General features: G+C 55.0%; 1 protein-coding gene across 3 annotated transcripts in view; it reads left to right on the top strand.

The window, feature by feature from the left end:
• The first annotated feature begins 1,029 nt into the window (after window positions 1–1,029).
• The window catches only part of TENT4B (terminal nucleotidyltransferase 4B), a 37,511-nt gene continuing 12,151 nt past the window's right edge, over window positions 1,030–26,389 (top strand). The window contains exons 1-3 of one of the 3 annotated variants that reach the window (XM_079760055.1): window positions 1,030–1,196; window positions 1,874–2,353; window positions 24,400–24,523. In XM_079760055.1, the coding sequence (XP_079616181.1) occupies window positions 1,968–2,353; window positions 24,400–24,523 (510 nt within the window). In that variant the 5' untranslated portion in view covers window positions 1,030–1,196; window positions 1,874–1,967. Of the gene's footprint in view, window positions 1,197–1,583; window positions 2,354–24,399; window positions 24,524–26,389 lie in introns of those variants that run through there. The other 2 variants (XM_079760056.1, XM_079760054.1) reach the window with 2 other exon arrangements.

Genomic DNA, 26,389 nt, shown 5'->3' with positions numbered 1-26,389 from the left:
GTGTGCCCGGAGAGATTTCTGGAAGACTGTGTCACAGTCTTCACGGTGGTGATTTCTAGATGGTGGGACCTGGATCATGTTTACTTTGTTCGGCTTTCTATTTTTCCCTTTTGAGTTTTTCAAAACAAACTTGAAGTCCTCAAAAGAAACCAATCTCTATGCAACAGTTTATTTCTGTTTCGTTTGTCAGGGTGACGAGCATGAAAACACTGCTCCTCCTTTTCCAGGCGAGGTGATTCTCAGCACACACACAAAGGACCAAAATTCTATAGGGCTTGTTGTAGGTTTTCCGTATTTACAGCCATATTATCCTCTCAGCAAGAAAAAAGGGAGAGCAACGCTTCCTTATTTGATAGTTTTTTATCATTTGCCAAAAAAAAAAACTTCCCAGGATATTGAGCTCCCCAAACAGAAGGCCCAAATCTGGGGCTGGGACTTGTGGACTTGGGATCACCTTAGAGGCATACGAGAGATGTGCTCATTCTCCTTTTTTTCTCTCCTGATGATTTGAAATACTGAACATTCCCTTTTCCGCGTCTTAACCACAGGGATTGGGAAGATATGCAAATAGCCACCCCGTGGGAAATCTCTACCGATGCCAACAGTATCTGGTCCTCCTGTGAGTCTGAAAGGTCGGGTTTTCCGTTTATTCTGAACCGAGGCCTTTCCAAGAGGGCGGTGCACCCCTGGGCGGGCGAGGTGTCCTTACACCCCAGCAGCAGCGCATGTCCGTCTCCGCGCCTGTGCATCCGCGCGCGTTGATGTGTGCGTGGATGTGCAGAGTGGGTTTGGGGCTCATGGCTAACACCTGCAACGATCACGCGCGTGCGGCCGCGCAGGTGGGCTGGGGACCCTCCGCCGAGGCCAGGGCGTGGCTGGGCGGGCGCGGGGCGCGCGGGGCGGCGGGCGCGGGCACCAGCGCAGCCGCGTCCGGGCGGGGCCCAGCGCACGTGCGCGGGGCCGGGGCACTTCCTCCCTCAGGCAGGTGTGCTCGGAGCTGAGACCTCGGGAGGGGTCGGCACCAAGGACATCCGGGAGGCGGGCGGGGGAGGGCCCATGGGCGGGGCGGCGCCTCCCACCGCCCCTTCCCCGCGGAGCTGACGCCGACTTCCGTCCGGCCTCACCCAGGCTCCGGGACGCGGAAACCGAGACCGGCGGTGGCGGCGTGCGCGCGCGAGGGGCACCCGGACGCCCAGGTACGTGCGGCTCGGTGCCCGGCCGGCGCCGGGACGGTTGGGCCGGGCGGTTGCGGGCACCGCTCCGCGCCGTGGTCTCTGTGACGCACGGTGCGGCCTTCGGGCAGACGGACCGCACGGCGCGGGGGCGGGGCCGGCGCGGGGGCGGGGCGGAGCGAGCGGGGCGGAGCCGGCCGAGGCCCCGCCCTCGGGCCGGAGTAGCGAGGACGCTACGGAGCAGGCGCATCCCGCCGCCCCTGCCACCGCCGCCGCCACTGCCACTGCCGCCGCCGCCGCCGCTCGTCCTTCTCCGGAGCCGCCGCCGCGGCCGCCATTTGCACGGGGACCTCGGTGACAGGCTCAGCAGAGGGGCGGAGGGAGGGGGGAGGGCCCGCGGAGCCCCCGAGGGCGGGAGCGACGCCGCCGGCAGCTCGGGCAGCAGCGGGAGCAGCGGGAGCAGCAGCAGCGGCAGCAGCGGCAGCAGCCGAGGCCGGGCGTGCGCCCGAGGCGCGGCGGCGGCGGGCGGCCCTGCGGGAGGCCGGGAGGGGCGGGGGCAGAGGCCGCCGCCGTTTGATGGATCCGAGGATCGCCTGGTTCCAGCCAGAGCAGCTCGGACCGTCCAACAGTCTGTGGATGCAGATCTGGGAGACGACCCAGGGGCTGCGGAACCTCTACTTCAACCACCACTGTCACAGCAGCGGCGGCGCGAGCGGCGGCGGCGGCAGCACGGCCACCGGCGGCAGCGGCAGCGGGAGCGGCAGCCCCGGCGGCGCGGCCCCGGCCCCGGCCAGCATGTACCGCTCCGGGGAGCGCCTGCTGGGCGGCCCCGCGGAGCAGCGGGACTTCCTGCCCCTGGAGACGACCAACAACAACAACAACCACCACCAGCCCGCGGCCTGGGCCCGCCGGGCAGCCGCGGGTCCCTCGGCGTCCCCGGCCCCGTCGGCGTCCCCGGCCCCGTCCTCGGCCGCTGTCCCCGCCGCAGAGTCCACCGACCCGGCCTCGGGCAGCAGCAACAAGAGGAAGCGCGACAACAAGGCCAGCACCTACGGACTCAACTACAGCCTGCTGCAGCCCAGCGGAGCGCGGCCCGCGGGGGGCGGCCGGGCCGACGGCGGCGGGGGCGTGTACAGCGGGACCCCCTGGAAGCGGAGGAACTACAACCAGGGAGTCGTGGGGTGAGTGGTGGCCCTGCGGCCTGGCGCCTGGCCCTAGCACACGCGCAGCGGGGCACACGCCCACAGAGGGGGGTGGGGAGAGCCCGGGCGAGGCCACCCCCCTGGGCCTCCTTCACCGCTGCCTCTCAGGGGGCTGATGGACATCCCTTCATCTGCCCACCATCCACACCTTCCCCTAACCCTCCTTAGCGGCCCACACCTCTCCCCTCTAGCCATCCACGCCCTGCCTTCACCTCCCTTAGTCATCCACACGCTCCCTCTTAACTGTCCCCGTCTTCTCCGACCTTACCCATTCATTCTGTCCTCACAGCACCCCTCCCCGTGGCGCCCCCCCGCAGTGAAGCACACCTTCCCAGACTCCCCCCGCAGCCCTCCCCACTTTGCTCCCATCCGCACACCCCAGGATGAGGTCGTTTTGCCCAGGGAGGGCGTTCATTCCCCCAGAACGGTCCTGCGTTGGGGCCTTCTGATGGAACTGGACCTGGAGCTAATTTCCTTGCCAAGAATAGAATCATCCAGAAAGCTCCTCCCCCTCCCTCAATCCCAAACAGGAATCGCCAGCCCAGCAAGGCTTTGCCTGCTACTGGCCCTTTGCTCCATCGGTTCATTTTCTTTTTATTTTCAAAATGTATCATCTTAGCGATGCCGGATGCTGTGGGGAGTGAGGAATGGGGTGAGGGCTAAGTTTAGGCCGGTGGAGCTGGGGAGCTCTTCTTCTGCGGCCCATAGAACTTTCTAGGAGTTCATGGCCCCTGGCCCCAGCTCCTGGCCTGGCCTGGTGGACAGCCAGGGCTTTTCATTCAGGGGTAACTGTATGCTAATGAGGGAATGTTGCACCACTATGACAGTCTGGTTAAAGTTCAGCTGTTACAAAATGCAGCCTCCCCCTGACCCCTAGTGAAATTATGTACATGAGCAGGGGAAGTTTTCAGCTAGGTTTCCCGTCTGGGAAAGCCCTCTGCTGGGATAGGACAGGTTACTGAGTGTGTGTGCGTGTGCGTGTGCGTGTGTGTGTGTGTGTGTGTTTACCTGGTGTGTGTGTATGTGTGTGTGTGTGTGTGTTTACCTGGAGTGTGGAGAAGGAGCTTTCCAATTGCTTTTCACTTTTCAGACCCTGCCTTACATGGGGCTGCAGGAGGCCAGTGAAAGCTCTGTTAGCCACCCCTGGTGGAGCCTTCTCCGAGATTCACCCGTTAGCTCTGCCGGGAGCGGGTGTGGAAGGCCTGGGGGAAACGTGGTGGGTTCCATCTGCTTCTCGTGGCCGGTGTCTGCCAGACGCTAGTACAGCTCACACCTTCTAGGGAGGATGCGGTCCAGCGTTGCAGGGCTGGCGCCGGGGAACGTGTGGAACCTGCCCTCACTGCCCCCCCCAGGGGCGCCCTTCCAGGGTTGACCCTGTTGCTGAGCTCCAAGGGCGCTCTCCATGGCCATGCCTTCCCCTAAAAGGCTCCGGGTTCCATCCTGGGAGTGTGGCCGGGCGGGGGAGCGTCGACCTGAGGCTCAGGGAGAGCACGTGGATGCTGAAGGGTTCTGGTTTCCTCGGGGCTGGTTCAGGAATGAGCTCCAGTGAAGTAATCCGTCAACTAAACACTCGAAGTTCCCTGATTCCCGTTTCCAGAAGCTTCTGCGTACGCGCCTAGCAAAGATCCCTTAGCAGTCCAAAATGCCGCGGCCTCTTTCTGATCAGGAGCTGTCCCGCCCTCTCCCGGCTATCGGTGGGTGAAGGAGCGATGACAGGGTCACATTTGAACTTGGAAGCAATCTGGTCTTGTTCGGATGGTATGTTGCCCTCAAAGGGATTAAAGAGGAACGTTTATTTTCCAGCCGGGTTACTGTTTAAACGGATTATAAACCTGTTTTAACAGTACTTGTCACTTTATCAGACTTCCCTTCTGTTTTTGTTTCCTCCTTTGAGACGAGGTCAACAGTTTAACATGTGTTTGTTTTTATTACATTTTTTTTATTGAAGAGTGTTTTTGTAAGAGTGTCTGGGTGCTTAAAGATTTTTCTTTTGATTTATGGATCCTAGTTTCTTGACTGCTGTGGGAGTTTTGCTATTTTTAATGCAGACATTTAAAACATCTGAGTTCAGAGTGCATTGTTCGGCTCTTCTGAGATTAAACATAGTAAAACCGTTCCCAACATCCTGAGCCCTCGGCACGCGGCTGACGCGGAGCTAATAGGTGAGCCGTTGTGGCAGCCCGGCCTCCATCGGGAGGGAGAGGAGAGCAGAGCACGGGACGGGGCTGGGACAGGGGGGTGCGGGTGGGGGGCAGCTGCGTGCCGCACTCACATCTCATCTCCACGTCCTCTGCCTCAGCCACGCGGGTAGACTTCCTGCCTGCACCTCCGGGGCGGGTTCTGGCCCATCCCCCGGCTCTGGACGCTTTTGGTTCCTCCTTGAACTCTTGAAGCACTTGCTTCGGGTACAGCTTGCCTGTCTGCTTTTTCTTTGATGCATATGTTTCTGCTCACCCGCTAGGCCACTAGGTAAGATGGGGATTTCTTTTTTTTTTTTTAATATATTCTATTGATCTTATACAGAGAGGAAGGGAGAGGGATAGAGAGTTAGAAACATCGATGAGAGAGAAGCATCGATCAGCTGCCTCCTGCACACCCCCTCCTGGGGATGTGCCCACAACCAAGGTACATGCCCTTGACCGGAATCGAACCCGGGACCCTTCAGTCCCCAGGCCGACGCTCTAGCCACTGAGCCACACCAGCTAGGGCAAAGATGGGGATTTCTTAAATGGAAACTAAGTTACTTAGCTTTCATCCTGAAGTCCTCATAGTCCTATTTCAGACAGTTACGTTTGCCTGGCTCACCCTCCCAGCCTTCTCCGTGTACCCACAGGCCCAGGGAGTGGGTTCACTTTCCTTTTCTTCTTTAAGAAATTTAAAAAAAAATTTTCAATCCTCACCTGAGGATAGGTCTGTGGAAACATTGACCAATGGACCCCCATACGTGCCCCAGCTGCGGATCACACCCACAAACTTTCCGTCTCGGGGATGTCACACCAGCCCGGCGCCTTGTCTTCATTGTGAAGTTGCTTTCACTTGTTTTTCTCCCGGGGGATTCGTGTCCCTCCAGAGGCTCTCTGTGGTGTGGGAAGCAGTCCACCTGCTCCTTCCGGTTGTCCATGAAAGTGAGCCATGAGCCCTTTCCTTTTCAGAGATTTAATTGTCCATCACCCTGGAGAAAGGAGGGAGGACAGAAAGGAGCAAATACAGGAAACGTATGGAGTCAGAGTCCCTGGTCCGAGCCCCCGTGTCCAGGAACGTCCTGTGTCAGGCGCTTGATGCTCGTTCGGGCCCATTGGAAAAGGCCTGGCTCAGGGTTTGAGCATCAACCTGTGAACCAGGGAGCTCCAGTGGCGCAATCGGTTAGCGCACGGTACTTATAAGACCTGTGAACCAGGAGGCCACGGTTCACTTCCCGGTCAGGGCGCAGGCCCGGGTTGTGGACTTGATTCCGGTAGGGGCCGTGCAGGAGGCAGCCGATCCATGATTCCCTCTCATCATTGATGTTTCTCTCTCCCTCTCCCTTCCTCTCTAAGATCATCAATAAAAATAAAAATCAATAAAAAAAAAAGTTTGAGTTGGCCACACTGCCAGGACTGGAGAGATGTTTTTCAAGGGTTGGATGACGTTAGCATCACGTTTTGGAGTGCACCTGTGACCGTGGGACATCAAGAAGACCCCGTGGAAACCTTGGTTTAAGGAATAATCTCTCGATGGGATGCTGGGATGGGAATGGAAAGAAGACCAAATGAATGTGAGCGGAACTTCACGGTGAGGATGGAGAGGATTTGGACCCACCGTGGACTTAATAATCAACTACAGTCTTGACCTTGAGTGACTGGGGAAATGTTGGTATTATTCTTTAAATTTTTAAAAATATATTTTATTGATTTTTTACAGAGAGGAAAGGAGAGGGATAGAGAGTTAGAAACATCGATCAGCTGCCTCTTGCACACCCCCCAACTGGGGATGTGCCCGCAACCAAGGTACATGCCCTTGACCGGAATCGAACCTGGGACCCTTCAGTCCGCAGGCCGATGCTCTATCCGCTGAGCCACACGGTCAGGGTGGTATGATTCCTGTTGGTTTGGAGCAAAAGAGGGTGATGAGGTGGAGCTGTCCATCAGGGAGTGGAAATTTGGGGGCTGAAATGTCGTGGTCCGTGTGCAGGGGGGCAGTGTCTTCCCCCGGTCCCTACCCTCGGTCACAGTCCAAGGTGCTGACGCTTTCTTCAGCACTGGCGACAGGGCCTCTGCTCCGCTGCACAGCGTGACCATGTCCGGGGCAGTCGGTCCGTCAGGCAGCCGCCCGTGGGCTGAGGGTGAAGGAACTTGGAGGCCTTGCTCCACAGAATTATTTTATAATTTCTGGGCGCTTGCAGGGGCAGCCCGCGGAAACTCCAGGGGGCGGGACCCTCCAGGTCACTGAGTGCTGCGGCATCGGGTACTGGAACGCGCTTTCGAGGCGGCACCAAGTGTTCTGCAGGGCAGAGTCCACAACATCTTCCATCCGAAATCCGTGATGCCAGCAGCGTCACGGGCAGGATCAATGGCGTTTCAGCGGTGGGCTCTTTCAACCCCCATTTTAAGTTTAGATGTTGGAATCTACCCTGTGCTCACACAAAAGGTGTAGCGTATATATTTTCATTAAATTTTTAAATTGATTTTATAGAGAGGAAGGGGGGGGAGAGAGAGAGATCAATGATGAGAGAGAATCATCGATCGGCTGCCTCCTGCACACCCACCACTGGGGATCGAACCCGTAACCCGGGCACGTGCCCTGACTGGGAATCGAACCCTGACCTTCTGGTTCATAGGTCGATGCTCAACGACTGAGCCAGGCCGGCCGGGCCAGAAGGTTTAGTATATTGCAGAAAAGGAAGGATGAGAAAGGGGGTACAAGAAAGGTCTAAGGCTGGGAGGGGGCGTGTGTGTGAGAACTGCTCAGGTCCGGGGGTGCTCAGTGGCCTTGGATCCCAACTTCTTCCAGTGAGTCCTGGTGTCAGGAGTCCAGAGGGTCCATGGGAGGAACGTTCCAGGGCACCTGTGCTGGTGTTGGATTGATGAGAGGTTCTTGCACCTGCTGACGCTGAGCGGGGAGTGTAAGCCACTTTTTTAATGGAAAACAGAAAAACAAGCTGTGGTACGTGCTTTTACTCCGCTTCCCGTCCTCCCGTCTGCTGAATCCATTAGAGTAACAGTCCGTGGAGGCAGCTATTTCAGGGTCACACCCCCGGTGCTAGAGATGGTGTGTGTTAGTCACCAGCGCGCACGCAGGTATGGAGCAATCCTGAAAGGGCCAACGAGGATGCTTATCTGAGCCTTCGGGCCAGATCCCGGCCGCTCTCAGCACCCTGTCTCTGCTCGTCCGCAGAGCGGGCCGGACAGCGCGGCCTGCTGCAGGGCCTCAGGAGCAGAGGGGAAGGCGCCTCCACCCTCAGAATCCGTGCCAGGGGCCCAGCGGCTGCCGGACCCACAGCATCATCTTACCGCCTGGAAAGCGGCACGGGATTATGCATCCCCAAGGTTACGTTGATGGACGTTGAGGGCGCCTTCTAGCAAGGCTTTTATCGTTTGGACCCAAGCAGCGGGTGATACAGCTATTCCCGTCCTCGACGTTCCTGGAAGATACCAGGGGCTTTAGGCCACAGGGGCATCGGAGTTAAAGATTTTGAAGAAAACCCTGCACGTTCAAGCCGGACGCAGTTGGGGCCGCGTGCGTAGGAGAGGTCATGCCGATCTGGCAATGGAACTCGGGAGCGCCACGCGAACCGTGGGCAGAAACCTGGTCTTCAAACCGCTCGGGCAAAGCAGGATGTCCATGTCGCCTCTTCATCAGGTTCCACGCAGGCTGTCAAACCTCCCCTATTGCTACATTAATATTCTCATGCACAGCTTTCCAAGTGTGTGATTTTTTATATTTTACTTTGTTTACTTATTTACTTTTATCCTCAAGGATATTTTTCCATTGATTTTTAGAGAGGGTGGAAGAGAGAGGGAAAGACAGAGAAATATTGATGTAAGAGAGACACATCAATTGGTTGCCTCCTGCACGAGCCCCAACCAGGGCCTGGGCTGGGGAGGAGCCTGCCACCGAGGTACGTGCCCTTGACCGGAATCAAACCCGGGACCGTTGGGTCCACAGGTCGATGCTCTATCCACTGAGCCAAACCGGCCAGGGCTACATTTTATTTTGAAATACAGTCACAGAAATTTGCAAAACATAGTACAGCAAGATTCCCTGCCCCCCTCACCTACTCTAGTACAATGCTAACATGTAACTGTAGTTTGATACCAAAACCAGGAAGTCGGCATCATTACCACCCAGGCCTCACCAGTTCCATAAGCACTCATTTGTGGTGTGTGTGTAACTAGACTGAGGACTTAAAAGGGCCCAATGTCGGTTTTACTCTCAACAGTGTTGTTTCAACGCTTTTTCTTTTCTGTGAAGTACTTTGCAGCGTTCCCTTCACATGTCCTTTTTTAGCGACTCGTGTGAGATGGATCACGATGTCGATGGAAACGTGTGAGCGGATCACGCTTTCAAACAGAGCCCCGCCCTCCCAGCGGCCGGGAGGAGGCCGGGCTTCCCGCCGGCGTGCCTCTGCTTGGGGAGTGGGCTCCAGGGTGAGTGTGGTTTCGGTGGTGGTAGTCGTTCTCTGGCGGTATGTGTATATCTGAACGAGCTGTCAGACCGTATGGCATCCACGCTTCTAGCTTCACGTCGGTCCTAGAATAAACTTCTTGGGAACTGCTTTCCGGACCGGGATGGAACCTGGGCTCTTCCTTCCATGCAGCTCCGTGCAGTCACTGCTTGGACTTTGTCGGAATAACACAGTGCGTGGCACTGTTGCGTTTTGTCAGTTTCCGCCAGCACGAGAGGGAGAGCCCGTTGGGGCTGTGGTGGAGCGTAAGCGCTCCTTTGCAGGGCCGTGGCTTTGATGCCACGCTAGATCTGCGGTGAGCTTTGGGTCTGCGTGTCTTCAGTCCCCGGAGTTAGTTCTTCACCCTTTGTTTTCTTCGTGTGAAATCTCTGCTCCTTGGAATATACTTGTTTTTAAAATCGGCGTGTATCTCGCATGCTACTAATAAATGCTAATTGTCAGAAGTCAGAAAACACAGCTAAACCAAAGGAAGAAAAAATAGGCCCTATAATACCACGACCAGGATATAACTACCATTACCATTTTGGCATCAATATTTTTAGGCTTTTTAGTGTATGTATAAATTATATCCTTTGTTCTTCTTACCGGTATGGACTCCTACTGTGGATATGCGTACAATGTTTTTTTAAATGTATTTTTATTGACTTCAAAGAGGAAGAGAGAGGGAGAAAGAAACATTAACGATGAGAGAGAATCATTAATCAGCTGCCTCCTGCACGCCGCCTAATGGGGATCCAGCCCGCAACCTGGGCATGTGCCCTGACCAGAAATCGAACCATGACCTCCTGGTTCATAGGTTGATGCTCAACCACTGAGCCATGCTGGTGGGGCTAAATAATTTTTTAAAATACCTCCGCACACATGTTACAAAAAAGGCAAGAAATGGCGAGTGTGGGGGAGGCTGTGGAGAACACGGAACTCTTTTTTTTTTTAATTTAATAAATCTTTATTGTTCAGTTATTACAATTGTTTCTCCTTTTTTCCCCCCATAGCTCCCCTCCACCCGGTTCCCACCCCTCCCCTTTACCCTTACCTCCCCCCCCCCCCCCCCCCCCCCGCTGTCCTCATCCATAGGTGTATGATTTTTGTCCAGTCTCTTCCCATACCCCCCACACAGACACCCCTTTCCCCCTGAGGATTATCAATCCACTCCCATTCTATGCCTCTGATTCTATTATGTTCACCGGTTTATTCTGTTCCTCAGATTTTTAATTCACTTGACTTTTAGATTCACTTGATAGATAAGTATTTGTTGTTCATAATTTTTATCTTTACTTTTTTCTTATTTTTCCTCTTTTTAAAGAATACCTTTCAGCATTTCATATAATACTGGTTTGGCAGTGATGAACTCTTTTAGTTTTTTCTTATCTGTGAAGCTCTTTATCTGCCCTTTAATTCTGAATGATAGCTTTGCTGGGTAGAGTAATCTTGGTTGTAGGTTCTTGCTATTCATCACTTTGAATATTTCTTGCCACTCCTGTCTGGCCTGCATAGTTTCTGTTGAGAAATCAGCTGATAGTCGTATGGTTACTCCCTTGTAGGTAACTAACTGTTTTTCTCTTGCTGCTTGTAAGATTCTCTCTTTGTCTTTTGCTCTTGCCATTTTAATTATGATGTGTCTCGGTGTGGTCCTCTTTGGATTCCTCTTGTTTGGGGTTCTGTGTGCTTCCTGGACTTGTAAGTCTATTTCTTTCACCAGGTGGGGGAAGTTTTCTGTCATTATTTCTTCAAATAGGTTTTCAGTATCTTGCTCTCTCTCTTCTTCTGGCACCCCCATAATTCTGATGTTGGTACCCTTAAAGTTGTCCCAGAGGCTTCTTACACTATCTTCAACTTTCTGGATTCTCTTCTCTTCTTGCTTCTCTGGAGGAGTGTCCTTTGCCTCTTTGTATTCCAAATCTTTGACCTGATTCTTGCGTTCCTCTAGTCTGCTGTTGGGTCTCTGTATAATATTTTTTATTTCAGTCAGTGTATGTTTCATTTCTAGTTGGTCCTTTTTCATATCCTCGAGGGTCTCATTAAATTTATCGGCCTTTTCCATGAAATTCTTGAAAAACCTTATAACTGTGGTTTTGAACTCTATGTCCATTCGTTTGTTGTCCTCCATTTCTTTCGTTTGGGATCTGTTTCCTTGCCTCCTCATTTTCGCTGCTTCCCTGAGTTGGTTGGGTAGCTTTGTGTACTAGGTGTCCTATTGGTTCAACGCGTCAGCCTCCCAGTTACCTGAGGTGGACACTCTTGGTGTACCCCTTTGTGGACTGTGTGTACAGCCTTGTTGTAGTTAAGTCTTGATTGTTGTTGCTGTCGCTGGGAGGAATTGACCTCCAGGCCAATTGGCTGTGAGGAACCGCTGTGTCTATAACGGAAGAATTGCTGTGCTGGAGACACGTTTATGGGGCAGGACTTGTTCCAGTAGGGCTTTGGTGCTCACTGAATCTGCCTCTTGAATGTGTCCCTTATGAGAGTGGTTGAAATCTGGTGTCGTCTCACACCGACCACTAGATACACTAGTTTCTGGATCTCTAATGGGGTGCAGGTCAGCTACTGTCTGAGCAGGAGCTACAGCAAAAACTACAGTTTTCTCCTCTTTGCTTGGGCTTTGGTGGTTTTGGAGCAGTCTGACTGGAGCTGCAGTTTATTTGGTTAAGCTTCCACAGAACAGGCCATTTATATGCAAAAGCCACTGTGTGGAGCCTGGGCGGGTTTGTAGAATGTGTGGGGTGGGGCCTCAGGGCAGGGCGGGGTCTCAGGGCATCACTAGGCTAGGGCATGGCAAACTGGCAATGGCTGCCATCAGCCATCTCTGCCTTTCCGCGTTTCCAATTCCCTGCATCCCACGCTCCAGTGCAGTAAACAATGATTGCTGGGCGCACCTCTGCAAAAAAGTCACTCTCACTTTCCGACCCGATGGCTGAGAGTCCAGCTTCTCCCCGTAGGCATCTGGGTCCCCCGCGTGTCCCCCAAAACTGGATTTCAGAGTGACCGGGAGCTTGTCTCCCTTCGGATTGAAGAAAAGCCGCGCGCCCAGTCGCCCGCCGCCAGCCTGATTCGCGCCTCCGTACCTCAGCTTTTTAGCGCTTGTGCTCCTTTCTCTCCTTAGTTGTAAATCGACCACTCAGCCAGCTTTCCCGTGGTTCTGGGTGGTAGACGTTTTGTCTTTTAGTTGTAGTTTTGAAATTGTGCGAGGCGGCAGTTTAGTTGTTTACCTTTGCCGCCATCTTGGTTCCTCGAACACGGATCTCTTGTGCATGCTGGTGGGAATGTCGATCGGGTTAGCCACTGTGGAACACGGTACGGAGAGTCCCCAAAAATTTAAAAGTAAAACTTCCATATTATTTAGCAAATCCTGGGTATTTATCCAAAGAAAATTAAAACACTGACTGGAAGACGGTAGCTGCACCCCCATGTTCACTGCAAACAGTTGATTGTGGCTGAGACATTGAAGCAGCCGGTGCCTCCCCAGGAAGGAGTGGAGAGGGAGTGGGGTGTCTGTACGCAGCGGAGTACTGCCCGGCCGTAAAGAGTGAAATCCTGCCGTTTGTGCCGGCCTGGAAGGACCTGAGGGCGTGGGGCTAAGGCAGTGAGTCACTCCTGCATGATCTCACGCATGGGGCGTCTAAGAACAAGCAGCGCCCGTGTGTATAGGAGCGGGCAGCAGATTAGTGGTTGCCAGGCGTGGGGAGTGGTGGGAGTTGGGGGGTGAAATGGGTGAAGGGGGTCAAAAGGTACAGACTTCCAGTTGTGAGTCCTGGGGGTGTGAGGCACAGCGTGGGACTGCACTTAATACTCTTGCATATTCGAAAGTGGCTAAGAGAGTTCATCTTACAATTTCTCATCAAAACAAAAGGAAATCTCTCTGTACGGTGACAGACGTTAACTAGTTATTGTGGGGGTCTTTTCCCAGTGCAGGGGTGGGCCAAAGCGGATTTACAGTTGTTCATAAGGAAAAGTTACTGTAGACAAATACTGAACCGTTATGTTATATACCTGAAGCTAATACATGTCAGCGATACCTCCATTAGAAAATAACTTAAATAGTTAAAAAAGATGAAAGAATTAAAAACTTTTAAAAAATGTACTGAATTTAGAAAGAGAGAGAGAAACATCCATTTGTGGTTTCACTTATTGATGCATTCATTGGTTGATTCCTGTGTGCGCCCTGACCGGGGATCAAACCCATAGCCTTGGCGTGTCAGGACCAAACTCTGACCATCTGAGACACGTAACCTGGGCATGTGCACTGAACTGGGACCTCCTGGTTCATGGGTCGATGCTCAACCACTGAGCCCGCCGGCCGGGCTCCAGTCCACCCTTTTAAAGGGTGCCGCCCAGGGGTGTCCGAAGGCTGTGTGACCACCACAGCTGTGTACTTCTAGAACGGTTCATCACCCAGAAAGAGAGGCTGTCCTCGTCACCCCCCCGCCCCCTTCTCCCTAGCCCCTGGCAGCCGCATAAAGACTGGTTGTCTCTGTAGATTTGCTCTTCTGGACATTTCACATACATGGAGTCATACAACATACAGCCTTGGTGCCTAGTGCCTTTCACTTAATGTCTCCAAGTCCATTCATGTGGTAGCATGTGTCAGCGCTTAATCCGTCTGATGGCTGGGTCCTCCATTGTGGGAACAGCCCACATTTCGTTTATTCCCTTATCAGGTGGTGGACATTTGGGTTTCTATGTTTTGGCTATTCATGCTGCTATGTACATCCATGTACAAGTTTTTGAGTAGACATGTGTTTTCTTTATTTTTTAAAAATATATTTTATTGATTTTTTTTACAGAGAGGAAAGGAGAGGGATAGAGAGCTAGAAACATCGATGAGAGAGAAACGTCGATCAGCTGCCTCCTGCACACCCCCTACTGGGGATGTGCCTGCAACCAAGGTACATGCCCTTGACCAGAATCGAACCCGGGACCCTTCAGTCCGTGGGCTGATGCTCTATCCGCTGAGCCGAACCGGTTAGGGCTGGACATGTGTTTTCATTTCTCTTGGGTGAGTATCTAGGGGTGGGATTGCTGGGTCACACAAAGCGGCTGTCACTTCTTCACACACACACACACACACACACACACACCCGCACCCGCAGTGGACGAGGGTCCCAGCTTCTCCATGCGCTTGTCAGCGCTTTCCATGATCTGTCTTCTGGGTGGTCGTCACCCCGGTGGGCGTGACGTGAAATGTCCTGTGGTTTTGTCTGCACCTTCCTGATGGCTCGTGATGTTCGTGATGACCCATCTTCCTGTGCGTACGGGGCCAGTGTATCTTTGGAGACGTGCCTGTGGAAACCCTTTGACGTTTCAGCCATCGTGTTGTTGAGTGTGAGAGTTCTTCGTGTATTCTAGATACTGCCTTTCCCGCATAGGTGCCTGCAGCTACTTCCTCCCGCCCTCCGACTGTCTCCCCTCCCATCCCACTTTCCCGAGAGTGTCCTTCGAAGCACAAAGGTTTGCTTGTTTTCCTGTAAATCGCAGTTCCTGTAAGTGGATTCCAGTTCATCTCTTATTTTTTTCCTGCTGCTTGTGCTTCAGCTGTCATAGCCTAGATACCGTTGCCTAACCCAAGGTCCCGGACATTAACCCAGTGTTTCCCTCTAACAGTTTTATAGCGTTAGCTCTTACATGAGATCGTTGATCCATTTTGAGTTCGTTTTTATGTATGGCGTGAGGTAGGGGTCCGTCTTCATTCTTTTGCCCGTGAATAACCAGTTGTCCCAGCATTTGCCTTTTCCAGAAGGTCCATGTGGCCTTTTATTTTTATTTATTTATTTACTTATTTATTTTTTTAAAAATATTTTTATTGGTATCAGAGAGGAAGAGAGAGGGAGAGAGAGATAGAAACATCAATGATGAGAGAGAACCATTGATCAGCCGCCTCCTGCACATCCCCTACTGGGGATCGAACCCGCAACCCGGGCATGTGCCCTTGGCCAGAATCAAACCCGGGACCCTTCAGTCCACAGGCCCACGCTCTATCCACTGGGCCAAACCAGCCAGGGCTATGTGGCCTTTTAGACTGTTGACTCTCGCGTGGCAATATGCATTTAAGGTTCCTTCCTATCTTTTCCTGGCTTCATAGCTGCTTTTCTAAGTGCCGGAAGTCCTGTGTAAGGATGAGCCCATTACCGCCTGCAGGACCTGGTTGTTTTACGCTTGGGCAGTGATGACTGAAGCTGCCCTCGCCATGTGTGCGCAGGTGTCCTGTGGGTGTACAGAATCGTTCGTCATGTGCCTTTTTTAAAAAAAATATTTTTATTGATTTTTTTTACAGAGAGGAAGGGAGAGGGATAGAAAGCTAGAAACATCGATGAGAGAGAAACATCAATCAGCTGCCTCCTGCACACTCCCCACTGGGGATCTGCCCGCAACCAAGGTACATGCGCTTGACCGGAATCGAACCTGGGGCCCTTCAGTCCACAGGCCGAGGATCTATCCACTGAGCCACACCGGTTAGGGCCGTCATGTGCCTTTATCGGCCTCTTACTGTCCATGGCTCAGGAGTGATGGCCCTTCTTTCACTGAGATTAGTAATTTGTGTCTCCTCTCTTTCTTTCTTAGTTCATCTGGCAGAAGTTTATCAATTTTACTGATCTTTTCAAGGAATCAGCTCTTAATTTCATTGATTTTTCTCTATTGATTTCTTCTTTTCACTGATTTCTGTTCTGATTTTAATTATTTACTGGTCCTACTTTGAATTTAATTTGTTCACCTTTTTTTTTTAGTTTCCTAAGGTAGAAATGTAGATAATTGGTTTTTTACAATATATATATTTTTAATTGATTTTAGAGAGGAAGGAAGAGGGAGAGATAGAAACATCAGTGATGAGAGAGAATCATGGATTGGCTGTCTACTGCACGCCCCACATTGGGGATTGAGCCCGCAACCCAGGCATGTGCCCTTGACCGGAATCAAACCCTGGACCCTTCATTCCGCAGGCCGATGCTCTATCCACTGAGCCACACCGGCCAGGGCGATAATGGATTTGTTAGGCTTCTCTTCTCTGATGTTTGCATTCAGCACTATAAACTTTCCTCTGCTTCCTCTGTGTCCCCCAAGTTTTCATAAGTTGTATTTTCATTTTCCTGTAGTTAGAAATATCTCTTGAGACTTCTTTTAGGGCCCATGTTTTATTTAATCTCCAAGTATTGTGTGATTAATCTCCAAGTATTGTATTTTGGGATTTTCCTGCTATCATTTTTGTTACTAATTTCTAGTTTAATCTTCGTGTGGTCTGAGAGCATACTTTGAATCGTTTCTGTGCTTCGTGAAGGTGTAATCTTGTTAAGGTGCAGAATTGTAGTCTGCTTATGTGTTGTTGTTTTTAAACATAGCTCTCTTGTATGTGACTTCAAAATAACATACGCTTAAAAAAAATCGTATGTTGGAAGGCAGCAGCCCACGTGGTGTATCACATAGTGGAATACTCCTCGGCCTTAAAAAGCAGGGACGTTGGGCCCATGCTGCACAGGGCGAACCTTAGGGACCTGCTGCGCTAGAGACGGCTGCGAGTGAGTGTCCTGTGAGGCCCAGACGTCACAGCCGCCGAGACAGGACGCAGACCTGTGGTTGTTGGGGGTTGGGGCAGGAGAAGGGGAGCTGGCGTTCAGGGGGACGGGGCTTCATTGGGGGGGCATCGCTAAGTTGTGGAGCCACTCTCCAGTTGTGCAGCACAAGTCAGTTCTGGGGACTCTGCGCGGCGTCATGTTTTGTTTTAATCGGTAATTTGAACCTCAGACCAGTTACGTGACTTGACCACGTTTCACCGCTGAAGTGACTTTGTCTTTACCTGAAAGCAGGTTCTTAGCGCTGGTCTCTCGCAGGTCTATGTACCCGTCAGCCTCGCCTGGGGTTTCAGGTACCCAGCCCGCCCGGCTCCCCACAGCCCCGCAGTCAGGTGTCCTGCTTGGGGAGCTGGGCAGGTAGCTCTCTCCCCCAGCCCGCCCGGCTCCCCACAGCCCCGCAGTCAGGTGTCCTGCTTGGGGAGCTGGGCAGGTAGCTCTCTCCCCCAGCCCGCCCGGCTCCCCACAGCCCCGCAGTCAGGTGTCCTGCTTGGGGAGCTGGGCAGGTAGCTCTCTGCCCCAGCCTGCCCGGCTCCCCACAGCCCCGCAGTCAGGTGTCCTGCTTGGGGAGCTGGGCAGGTAGCTCTCTCCCCCAGCCCGCCCGGCTCCCCACAGCCCCGCAGTCAGGTGTCCTGCTTGGGGAGCTGGGCAGGTAGCTCTCTGCCCCAGCCTGCCCGGCTCCCCACAGCCCCGCAGTCAGGTGTCCTGCTTGGGGAGCTGGGCAGGTAGCTCTCTCCCCCAGCCCGCCCGGCTCCCCACAGCCCCGCAGTCAGGTGTCCTGCTTGGTGAGCTGGGCAGGTAGCTCTCTGCCCCAGCCCGCCCGGCTCCCCACAGCCCCGCAGTCAGGTGTCCTGCTTGGTGAGCTGGGCAGGTAGCTCTCTCCCCCAGCCCGCCCGGCTCCCCACAGCCCTGCAGTCAGGTGTCCTGCTTGGTGAGCTGGGCAGGTAGCTCTCTCCCCCAGCCCGCCCGGCTCCCCACAGCCCTGCAGTCAGGTGTCCTGCTTGGGGAGCTGGGCAGGTAGCTCTCTCCCCCAGCCCGCCCGGCTCCCCACAGCCCCGCAGTCAGGTGTCCTGCTTGGGGAGCTGGGCAGGTAGCTCTCTCCCCCAGCCCGCCCGGCTCCCCACAGCCCCGCAGTCGGGTGTCCTGCTTGGGGAGCTGGGCAGGTAGCTCTCCGCCTGTGACTGCAAAGCAGGGTCTCCGTCCGAGGAAGCTAAAAACAATCGCCAGTGACGAGCCGGCTGCTCCTCAGAGATCCTGGTTTATAGGTCTGGGGGTGGGGGGTGGGGGTCCTCATATCATATTTTTAAAATCATATGCAGCCCAGGTTGAGAAGTGCTGCTCAAAGGGTTTTTCCAAGCAGAGGTTCCCAACCCTGGTTGGTTGTCAGAATCCCCTAGCTCCGTGGTTGGCAAACTGCGGCTCGCGAGCCACATGCGGCTCTTTGGCCCCTTGAGTGTGGCTCTTCCACAAAATACCAGGGCCTGGGCGAGTCTATTTTGAAGAAGTGGCGTTAGAAGAGGTTTAAGTTTAAAAAATTTGGCTCTCAGAAGAAATTTCAATCGTTGTCCTGTTGGTATTTGGCTCTGTTGACTGATGAGTTTGCCGACCACTGGCCTAGCTACATGAGGACCCTCGCTGCACGGGGACCCTCGCTGCACGGGGACCCTCGCTGCACGGGGGTCCTAGCAGAGGCGCGGGAGATGCTGGGGGTCACCTGAGGTTACGCTCCAGGTGGAGTAGCTTTGCCTCCCGTGAGCTTGCCTCTGTCCGTTCAAACCAGACCAGTGACTGGGACAGCTGTGGGCCACCGACATGACTTAACGGAGTGAAGCGTGGCTCAGGCCTGGTACCACGCTTGACTTTGGGATTAAAAGTAAAAATGCTTATTAAGAAATTTGAGATTATGTATAAGACTTTTTAAAAATGTGGTCTTGTACTGAAAGTGCTTTATTTGGGCAAGGGGTGGGGTTCAATGCTAAGTTGCCCCCGCCGGGCTGTGATGGGTTGAGGGCGCTCGGGAGAAGTTGCTGGACTTGCACATGACGGAGCGGAGACACAGCACAGCAGAGCGCATGCCGGGTTTCGTTGTGACTGACACAGCGACGGGGCGCTTTGGGTTTGCCCGGTGCCACTGTGCTGGGTGCTGACGGGGACCATTTACCAAAAACGCAGCATCAGGTTTGTGACGTGAGGATGATGAACAGATAATGGTGCCAGAGTGATTGTGTCAAAACAGCAAGGAACAGCGAGGGAGTGTGATGCATTGTGCATTTCCGTGCTGCTTGCCTGTTGTCGTAGTGTTAGAAACTTTAGGTTGCACGTTTAATCATTTTTCTTGTATTTTTGATCAACTTGACTACAAACTAACAGCAAACATGCCATTTCAAAGAAGCTCTTCATTACAAGCTCTCAGCTATTCATTAGTCTCTAAACTCGTCTGTGTCTTTCTGAAAGATCCATTAAAACAACTCCCCCAAGGAAGGCCTTACTGCTTCTGCTGTTTGCAGGCCTTTTCCCTGCATCTGCATGCTCTGTAAAGGCAGCGCTTCGGGGGCAGACCTTTTCCTCCATCCATACCCCAGGGTCTACGTGGGCGCGGCCTGCGGGGGCATCCCGGTGGCTTTTATTTCCGGCTGTGCGGACCGTGCTGGGGCGTGCCGCGCTGACTGTCCAGCTGGCTTCTCGGTCTGCGTTCCTCGGAGCAGATTGAGGGGTCCCTTCCCACAGGTTCCCAGAAAGACCACGATGGTCACTGAACGAGGGGAACTTCTCCGGGGGCTCCCCGGGCGCCCCTCTCCTCTCCGAGCAGGTTAGGTCTTACCGCGCGCGTATGGTTGTCTCGGTACAGCGGCTGTGCGGTTTTGCCCCGGGTCTGTTGGTGCGTGTGCTGTGTGTGTGGAGGGACGTGTAAGTGTGGCCTCGTAACTTCATTCTCCTTTGAGTTGCGCTCGTGCGCCAGTGTTTTAACTCTTCTCCTGCTCATCCCTTCCTCATCTGAAAGTGAGATGATGACGGTGGGCTTGGCACCGTGGAGGCAGGACGTGGGTTGTTTGTCCTTGGCCAGAAGGTCAGTCACGTGCCCGGCAGCAGGGTGAGGTGCACAGTTGGCCATTCCAGAGTGGGTGGCTGTGTTTTCCCGGGAGGAGGCCCCGCCGCTGCCTAGATCTGCGTCACCGTGAAATGAAGCAGGGCTCCCGCGGCAAAGGGCAGCTGAAGGACATGTCACGTGTGCTCATTGGTAAGGAAGGTGATGGTGGGAGGGCTTTGGTGTGACCCTCTGTGGCTGCTTGAAGACCATCCTGTGGAGCCAGCAGTGCCCGGGAGGGAGCTGGTACGGCCGGTGCAGACTCGCCCCTCGGGGGTCATGTGAGAAGCTGGGACTCGATTAGATTGTGGCGACCCTCGATTCCTAGGTCCCCTTTGGGTCCTAATAGAATGTGGTCTGCACGTATTTTCAGTATTTCTTTTTTTTTTTTTTAAGTATATTTTATTGATTTCAAAGGGGAAGGGAGAGGGAGAGAGAGAGAAACATCAGCGATGAGAGAGAATCATTGATCGACTGCCTCTTGCACGCCCCCTACTGGTTATTGAGCCTGCCACCAGGGTATGTGCCCTTGACCAGAATCAAACCCGGGACCCTTCAGTCCTCAGGCCAACGCTCTATCCACAGGGCCAAACCGGGTAGGGCTGTTTTCAGTATTTCAAAAAGGGTGACATCTTGCTTGTTAGCTTGCTTCGCGTGCTAAATAACTAAAGTGTCTAGTTGCTTTGTGTGGGTTTTTCTAAGTCGTTCATTACCTGGCTGTCCCGTCGTCTTGTTATTCACCTGCAGACAGTCCTGTTCCTCTTAGTTTGCTTTGTGGTTGCACACAGTTACCTATTGACGGGTGTTTGGGTGGTAGCCACCTTTGGCTGCTGTGAATAATGCCGAGTGTTGGTGTAGAAGTGTCCACACTGCTGGTTTGCATTTGAGTTTGCACCTAGGGTGGCATTGCTGGATCACATGGTAATACGACGTTTACCTGCCAAGCTGTGCTCTATGCAGCCGAGTCATTTTCCATCCCCTCAGCGATGCAAATCACCCATCTGTACACATTGAGAAAACTTCACACAGTGGGAAGGCCAACAGGAAAGGGTATTTGCCATATGTCTCTATGGCAAAGGTTAGCAGCCATCTACATATATAAAAGCCTAAGCGACCTTACGACCAAACGGCTAGTCGCTATGACGTGCACTGAGCACCAGGGGCAGATGCTCAATGTAGGAGCTGCCCCCTGGTGGTCAGTGCGCTCCCACAGCCAACCTCCCATGGCCAGCCAATCTCCTGCAGTCAACTCCCACCAGCCGGCCAACCTCCCTGGTCCCTTCCCCCGTCCCTCCCCCAGGCCAGCAGGCCCTGATCCGCCCCGCCCCAATCAGGACTGGGCGAGACGGCCCCGATTGGCCCTGATGGCTGGCCAGGCCTAGGGACCCCACCCATGCACAGATTCGTGCACCAGGCCTCTAGTAATGCATAAAGAACGCTAGTGAACCAAAAAGAAAATAACAAGCACAACACAAAATAAGGATGAAAACTTAACCATTGTCGCCCCAATAAATTTAATAAAAAACATTTACTTTAAAAATGGTTTTTAAATTACTTCCCAGTAGGCTATAAGCTTCAGTTCCATCCTGTAGCTAATGAAATGGCCCCCGGGGGGAGAGGGGAGGGTTGCCAGGTGTGGGGGCGTGGCTCCGCGCTGCTTGCTGCTCGGGGGTGGAGCCCAGGTGACTGGTGTGTTCGGTTGCACTTTGTTTCCTGGGTGCTTTTCCCAGCAGCTGCACGTGCCCTCTCTCTCAGAGTTTATTTTGTTGTTAATTTTGAGGGGATCTGGGGCCTCATAAAGTCCGCTGTGTTTGTTTACGTTCTGTTTTTGGCACCTGCGTAAGTGAACTCTGTGAATCAGCCTGTCTTTGCGTTTTTCACTTAAGCTTTTAAAAATTCCACAGCCAATACCAGCACTTGCCCAAGAGATCTCAACAGCACAGGGAGGACCGGGAACTTGTAAGCTTCTCCGCCAGCCTTGTTCCTAGTTCCAGCCGCCGGAGGTGCTGGATGTGTGTCGGGAGCTCGCCTTACCCGATGTGCACGGCTTATTAAGCAGACGTCACCTCTGACCCGCCGGGACTGGCTCCCCCTGGGCGGGGTGGTTCCGGGCCCCCTCCGCGGCACTCGGAGGCTTGTGTACGCATGGAGGCCTGTCTGGTCTTAAACCCCGCCTCTCCCCCAGAGAGAAGTCCGTGGACTGTAAGTTACGGGCCCGTTTTGGTGTGAGGACTGGGTTAAACGGGCACGTTTCGTTGTCGGAGCTCAGCATGCCCCAGCTCCTGTGGAGGCTGCTCTCTGTGGCGTTGGCTCCTCGGGGGTCAGGAGAGGTCTGACCGTGTTTATTGGTGCTTTCACTCTGCAAATGTTTGAGGGACGCCCATTTGGGGACTGAGTTTAGAACTAGCTTTATCTGGAGGTAGTTGGTCTTAGGCGGGGAGTACTGTCCGCTGTTCTTGCGTTTCCCGGCCGTTTCCACGTTTGGCCCGATCTGCGCCGAGAGCTGGGGAGTCCGCGTTCTCCCTGGAGGGGAGAGAATTAACGCCTGGGTGAGTCTCTCTTCCTCTCTCCCTCACGGTTGATTAGAAGTGGTGGCAGGGTTGGGGGGCGAAGTAAGACGCGGGGGGGGGGGGGAGCGAGCAGGTTTCGTTCTCTCTCATAGCAGGAGAGGGGGAGGGACAGGGAAAGCCAACGAGGACCGACCGTCCTTCCCAAACACGGGCCGAGGGGACCGTGGTCCGGAGGGAGGCCACGGGCCGGCACGTGGAAGGACCGCTGATGGCCGGGAAAGCGGGTCTGCGAGCTGCGCTTCCAAGAGAAGTTCACCCGGTGGACACAGCCTCCGTGCCTCCTGCCAGGCCCCTCTCCAGGAGCGGGACACAGCGTGGCAGTCGCTCTTCAGCCGCGAACACGGTTGCAAATGCCCACACAGCTGGCGGAAGTCGGATACGTCGGCTCCTTTTCCTTTTCAGTAATTGTACGCTGTCACCGTATCTTCGCTCCCTCGTTTTTTAAATCTAAGGTGTAGTGAGAATTTGGGGGTGAGTACGTTTCTTTCCTTTTGGCTTTGATGCTCCTGATCATGTAGGCAGTTAGCACACGTGCAGACTGCACCAGGAAGACGGTAGGGCATTGCATTGTGGGAAGACCTGTGGCCCTCGGCTGTGGGCCGGGCCACGTGCACACGGACGCCGTGCACAGGGAGACGTGTTGCTGAGAAGTGGGGTTGTGTCCTCACCTTCCAGGACGTCTGTCGCCCTCGGGCCACCCTGCCCTCCTTCCTGGTTCTGTCGTTCCCCACAGTGTGAGCCTCCGTTTCCTGGGACCCTGGGACCGAGCTCACTGTATGACCAGGCACACCGTCTCCTGTATGACCACGCGTGCGTGCGTGTGGGTACACGGGTGAACGAGGGAGAGCGTCCCTGGGCTGCGCTGGGGCGGGGACAGGGCTGCGCAGGAGAGGGCGTCTGAGTGGGGAGGCCTGTGCTGTGAGCGGGCCATGGCTGTGGCTGGCCGCTGGGAGGCACGGCCAGCCGGGAGTGCCGGGAGCCCCGGGGAGGTCGGGATTGCACCCGGGAGGTGACGTTTGAGTGCTGAAGGCTCATGGGAAGGGTTCCCGGCCCAGGGCCTGCTGGGCAAGGGGGGCATGCTGCAGGGCGTGTGGGCGCGCTGCTCTGGGCTGTGGTGGAGGCTGCAGGTAGGCACACCGAGAGGGAGTTGGCAGGTGCACCGAATGGCACCCACGGAGACCCTGTGGGGGCTGCTGCCGTGGCCTTCGGAGACGGGCTGGGAGCCCTAGGGGGGCAGGGCCTGGTTTGGAAGTGGGTTTGGGGTTTTTTGGAGGGTGGGGGGAAGGGATAGGATTTGGAGACCCGTTAGCTCCAGAGGATGAGAGAGGACGAAGCAGGGAAACACTGCAGTTTCCATTGGGGATCAGTACTCCGAGGGGAGCCCCCAGGAAGGAAGGGGTTTGGGAGAAGATGTGGACTTTCGATTGGACTCACTGCATTTGAGTGACACCTAGGTAGAGTGGTCACCTGGCAGAGGAAACACGGGAGTGCAGGCGTGTGTGTGTATGTGCGTGCACGTGTGTGTGTGTGTGTATGTGCGTGCACGTGTGTGTGTGTGTGTGTGCGTGCCAGTTTCCTTGTGCAAACCCAGCAGAGGGCCTCCTGAAGATGTCACTCAGACGCACGGGGCTCGCCTGGGCCGGCTGCGCCTGAGAAGAGCCAGGCCAGGCCGCACCCCGACCTCAGGCTCTCCCGGAGGAAGTGCCAGCAGATGGAATGTGCTCTCCCAGAAACTCGCTGGCACTTCCACACGGCCGTCTGCGCGTCCCCGGGAAGGGGGAGCCCGAGGCGAGCAGCCCCCCACGTGCGTCGGGCCGCGGTGACTGCCGAGCGTCCTGTCCGGGGCTTGGGCCCCTCCGTGTCCCGGGTCAGGGCTGCCCGGGCCGACCTCCGGGCTCCGCAGTGGCCGCTCAGGGTCTCCTGCTGCCGCTGTCAGCATGCCATCGGGACTCCTCGGACTTCGTGTTTTGTTGTTTTTGATTAAGTTTCATTCGTTCCCATGGTAGCTCAGCACGAGTCGCAGCGTTACAATTAAGGAAGCAATCGAGGCTAAGTCCTCAGCGGAGCTACCAGACTTAGAGGAGGCTGTTGAAGACCGCGGCTTGTCCTGAGGCCGGCCTGCCCGTGTGACCGTCTGCCTTCCTTTGCAGCCTGCACGAAGAGATCAGTGACTTCTACGAATACATGTCGCCGAGGCCGGAGGAGGAGAAGATGCGGATGGAGGTGGTGAACAGGATCGAGAGCGTCATTAAGGAGCTCTGGCCCAGCGCTGACGTGAGCACCTGTCCGGCCGGGGAGCGGGTGGACGTGAGGGCCGGTGTCTCGCCGCGGCCTCCGGGCAGCTGTCCGTGCATCTGCAGAGTCGGGGCTAACATTTGCAGGCCAAGAGTTCCCTTCAGCCTTTGGAATGGGGCTCCCGATCATTAGCACGGAGTCGGCCGCTCCAGGCCGGGGCCCTCGGTGCCGGTGGGCCTGGCAGAGGGCGCAGGAGGTGGTGTAAGGAGGGCACGCCCGTGCGGTCTGCTGCCCGAGGCGCCGTGTCCGCCACACGGCTCCAACCTGCAGATGAACGGTGTCGTTTAGAGGGAAGGAGGGGGGACACTTCTGTCATCTGGAGTTCACGTTCTCAGGCCAATGCGGGCGTCTGTGCCCCCCGCCCCCCCCCACACACACACGCTGTTCTCTGCTCCTACCACCCGGCTCCCCCCACAGTCTCCCCCAGTGCGCACAGCCGGGCCCGGCCTGCCTTTGTTGTGGTTTTTGCACCGAGTCAGCTGCACTTTTAGGGCTCCCGTGAGGGTCTGTTGTACGACTCTGTGCGTCCTGAGGGCCCGCGCTAGAATCCGTTGCTGTGTCTTACACCTTTCTTAGGCTCGGTCCTGGGTGGAGAAGGGGCCTTTTTTTGGTTTTCTTTTCCAATTGGTCAAACACGAACACTTCAAATGAGGGGCTGCAGGTGGCGGGAGGGGAGAGGACACGCATACTTTACTAAGAGCTGCTCCTGCCCATGGCTTCTCCTGTTGGCCTGAGTCAGTGGGTCTGGGGGGGGGGGGGGATGTGCCCCCAGGAGGCATTTGGCATTATGGGTGGGAGATGGTTTTCATTCTCATGACTGGTGAGTGCTCCTGGCAGATGGTGGGCTCAGGCCAGGGTGCTGCTAAACACCCCACAGTGCATAGGGCAGCCCCCCACAACCGAGAATGACCTCCACGTGTCAGGATGCTGAGGTCACAACCCTGACCTGAGCTCCGCGTCCTGCAGCAACGCTTCCTCCAATGTTACGGGGCAGGGACCAGTGTTGGGGGGCAGGGACCAGTGTTTATAGGGCAGGGACCAGTGTTTATAGGGCAGGGATCAGTGTTGGGGGCAGGGACCAGTGTTGGGGGGCAGGGACCAGTGTTACGGGCAGGGACCAGTGTTGGGGGGCAGGGACCAGTGTTTATAGGGCAGGGACCAGTGTTGGGGGGCAGGGACCAGTGTTAAGGGCAGGGACCAGTGTTACGGGCAGGGACCAGTGTTGGGGGGCAGGGACCAGTGTTTATAGGGCAGGGACCAGTGTTGGGGGGCAGGGACCAGTGTTGGGGGGCAGGGACCAGTGTTAAGGGCAGGGACCAGTGTTACGGGCAGGGACCAGTGTTTATAGGGCAGGGACCAGTGTTTATAGGGCAGGGACCAGTGTTTATAGGGCAGGGACCAGTGTTAAGGGCAGGGACCAGTGTTGGGGGGCAGGGACCAGTGTTAAGGGCAGGGACCAGTGTTACGGGCAGGGACCAGTGTTTATAGGGCAGGGACCAGTGTTTATAGGGCAGGGACCAGTGTTAAGGGCAGGGACCAGTGTTACGGGGCAGGGACCAGTGTTGGGGGGCAGGGACCAGTGTTGGGGGGCAGGGACCAGTGTTGGGGGCAGGGACCAGTGTTACGGGCAGGGACCAGTGTTGGGGGGCAGGGACCAGTGTTCAGGGTCTGTGGCTATCGGGAGCACGCGTGACCAGCATGTCCCTGCTGGAAGTTTCTGTGCTATCTGAGCCTCTGCATTGGGTCCTTGACTGAGTGTGGGTACCTGTCTGGGTGCCTGCCTGAGCGCTCTGAAGAGTGCGCTGCAGTGCTCAGAGGCGCCAGGAGAGGGCAGCAGACACCAGC

Source organism: Cnephaeus nilssonii (genome assembly GCF_951640355.1).
Source record: "Cnephaeus nilssonii genome assembly, chromosome: 20".
NCBI classification, from domain to species: Eukaryota; Metazoa; Chordata; class Mammalia; order Chiroptera; family Vespertilionidae; genus Cnephaeus; species Cnephaeus nilssonii.
The sequence above is the reverse complement of the archived record's forward strand: the minus strand, read 5'-3'. Positions and strand labels throughout refer to the sequence as shown.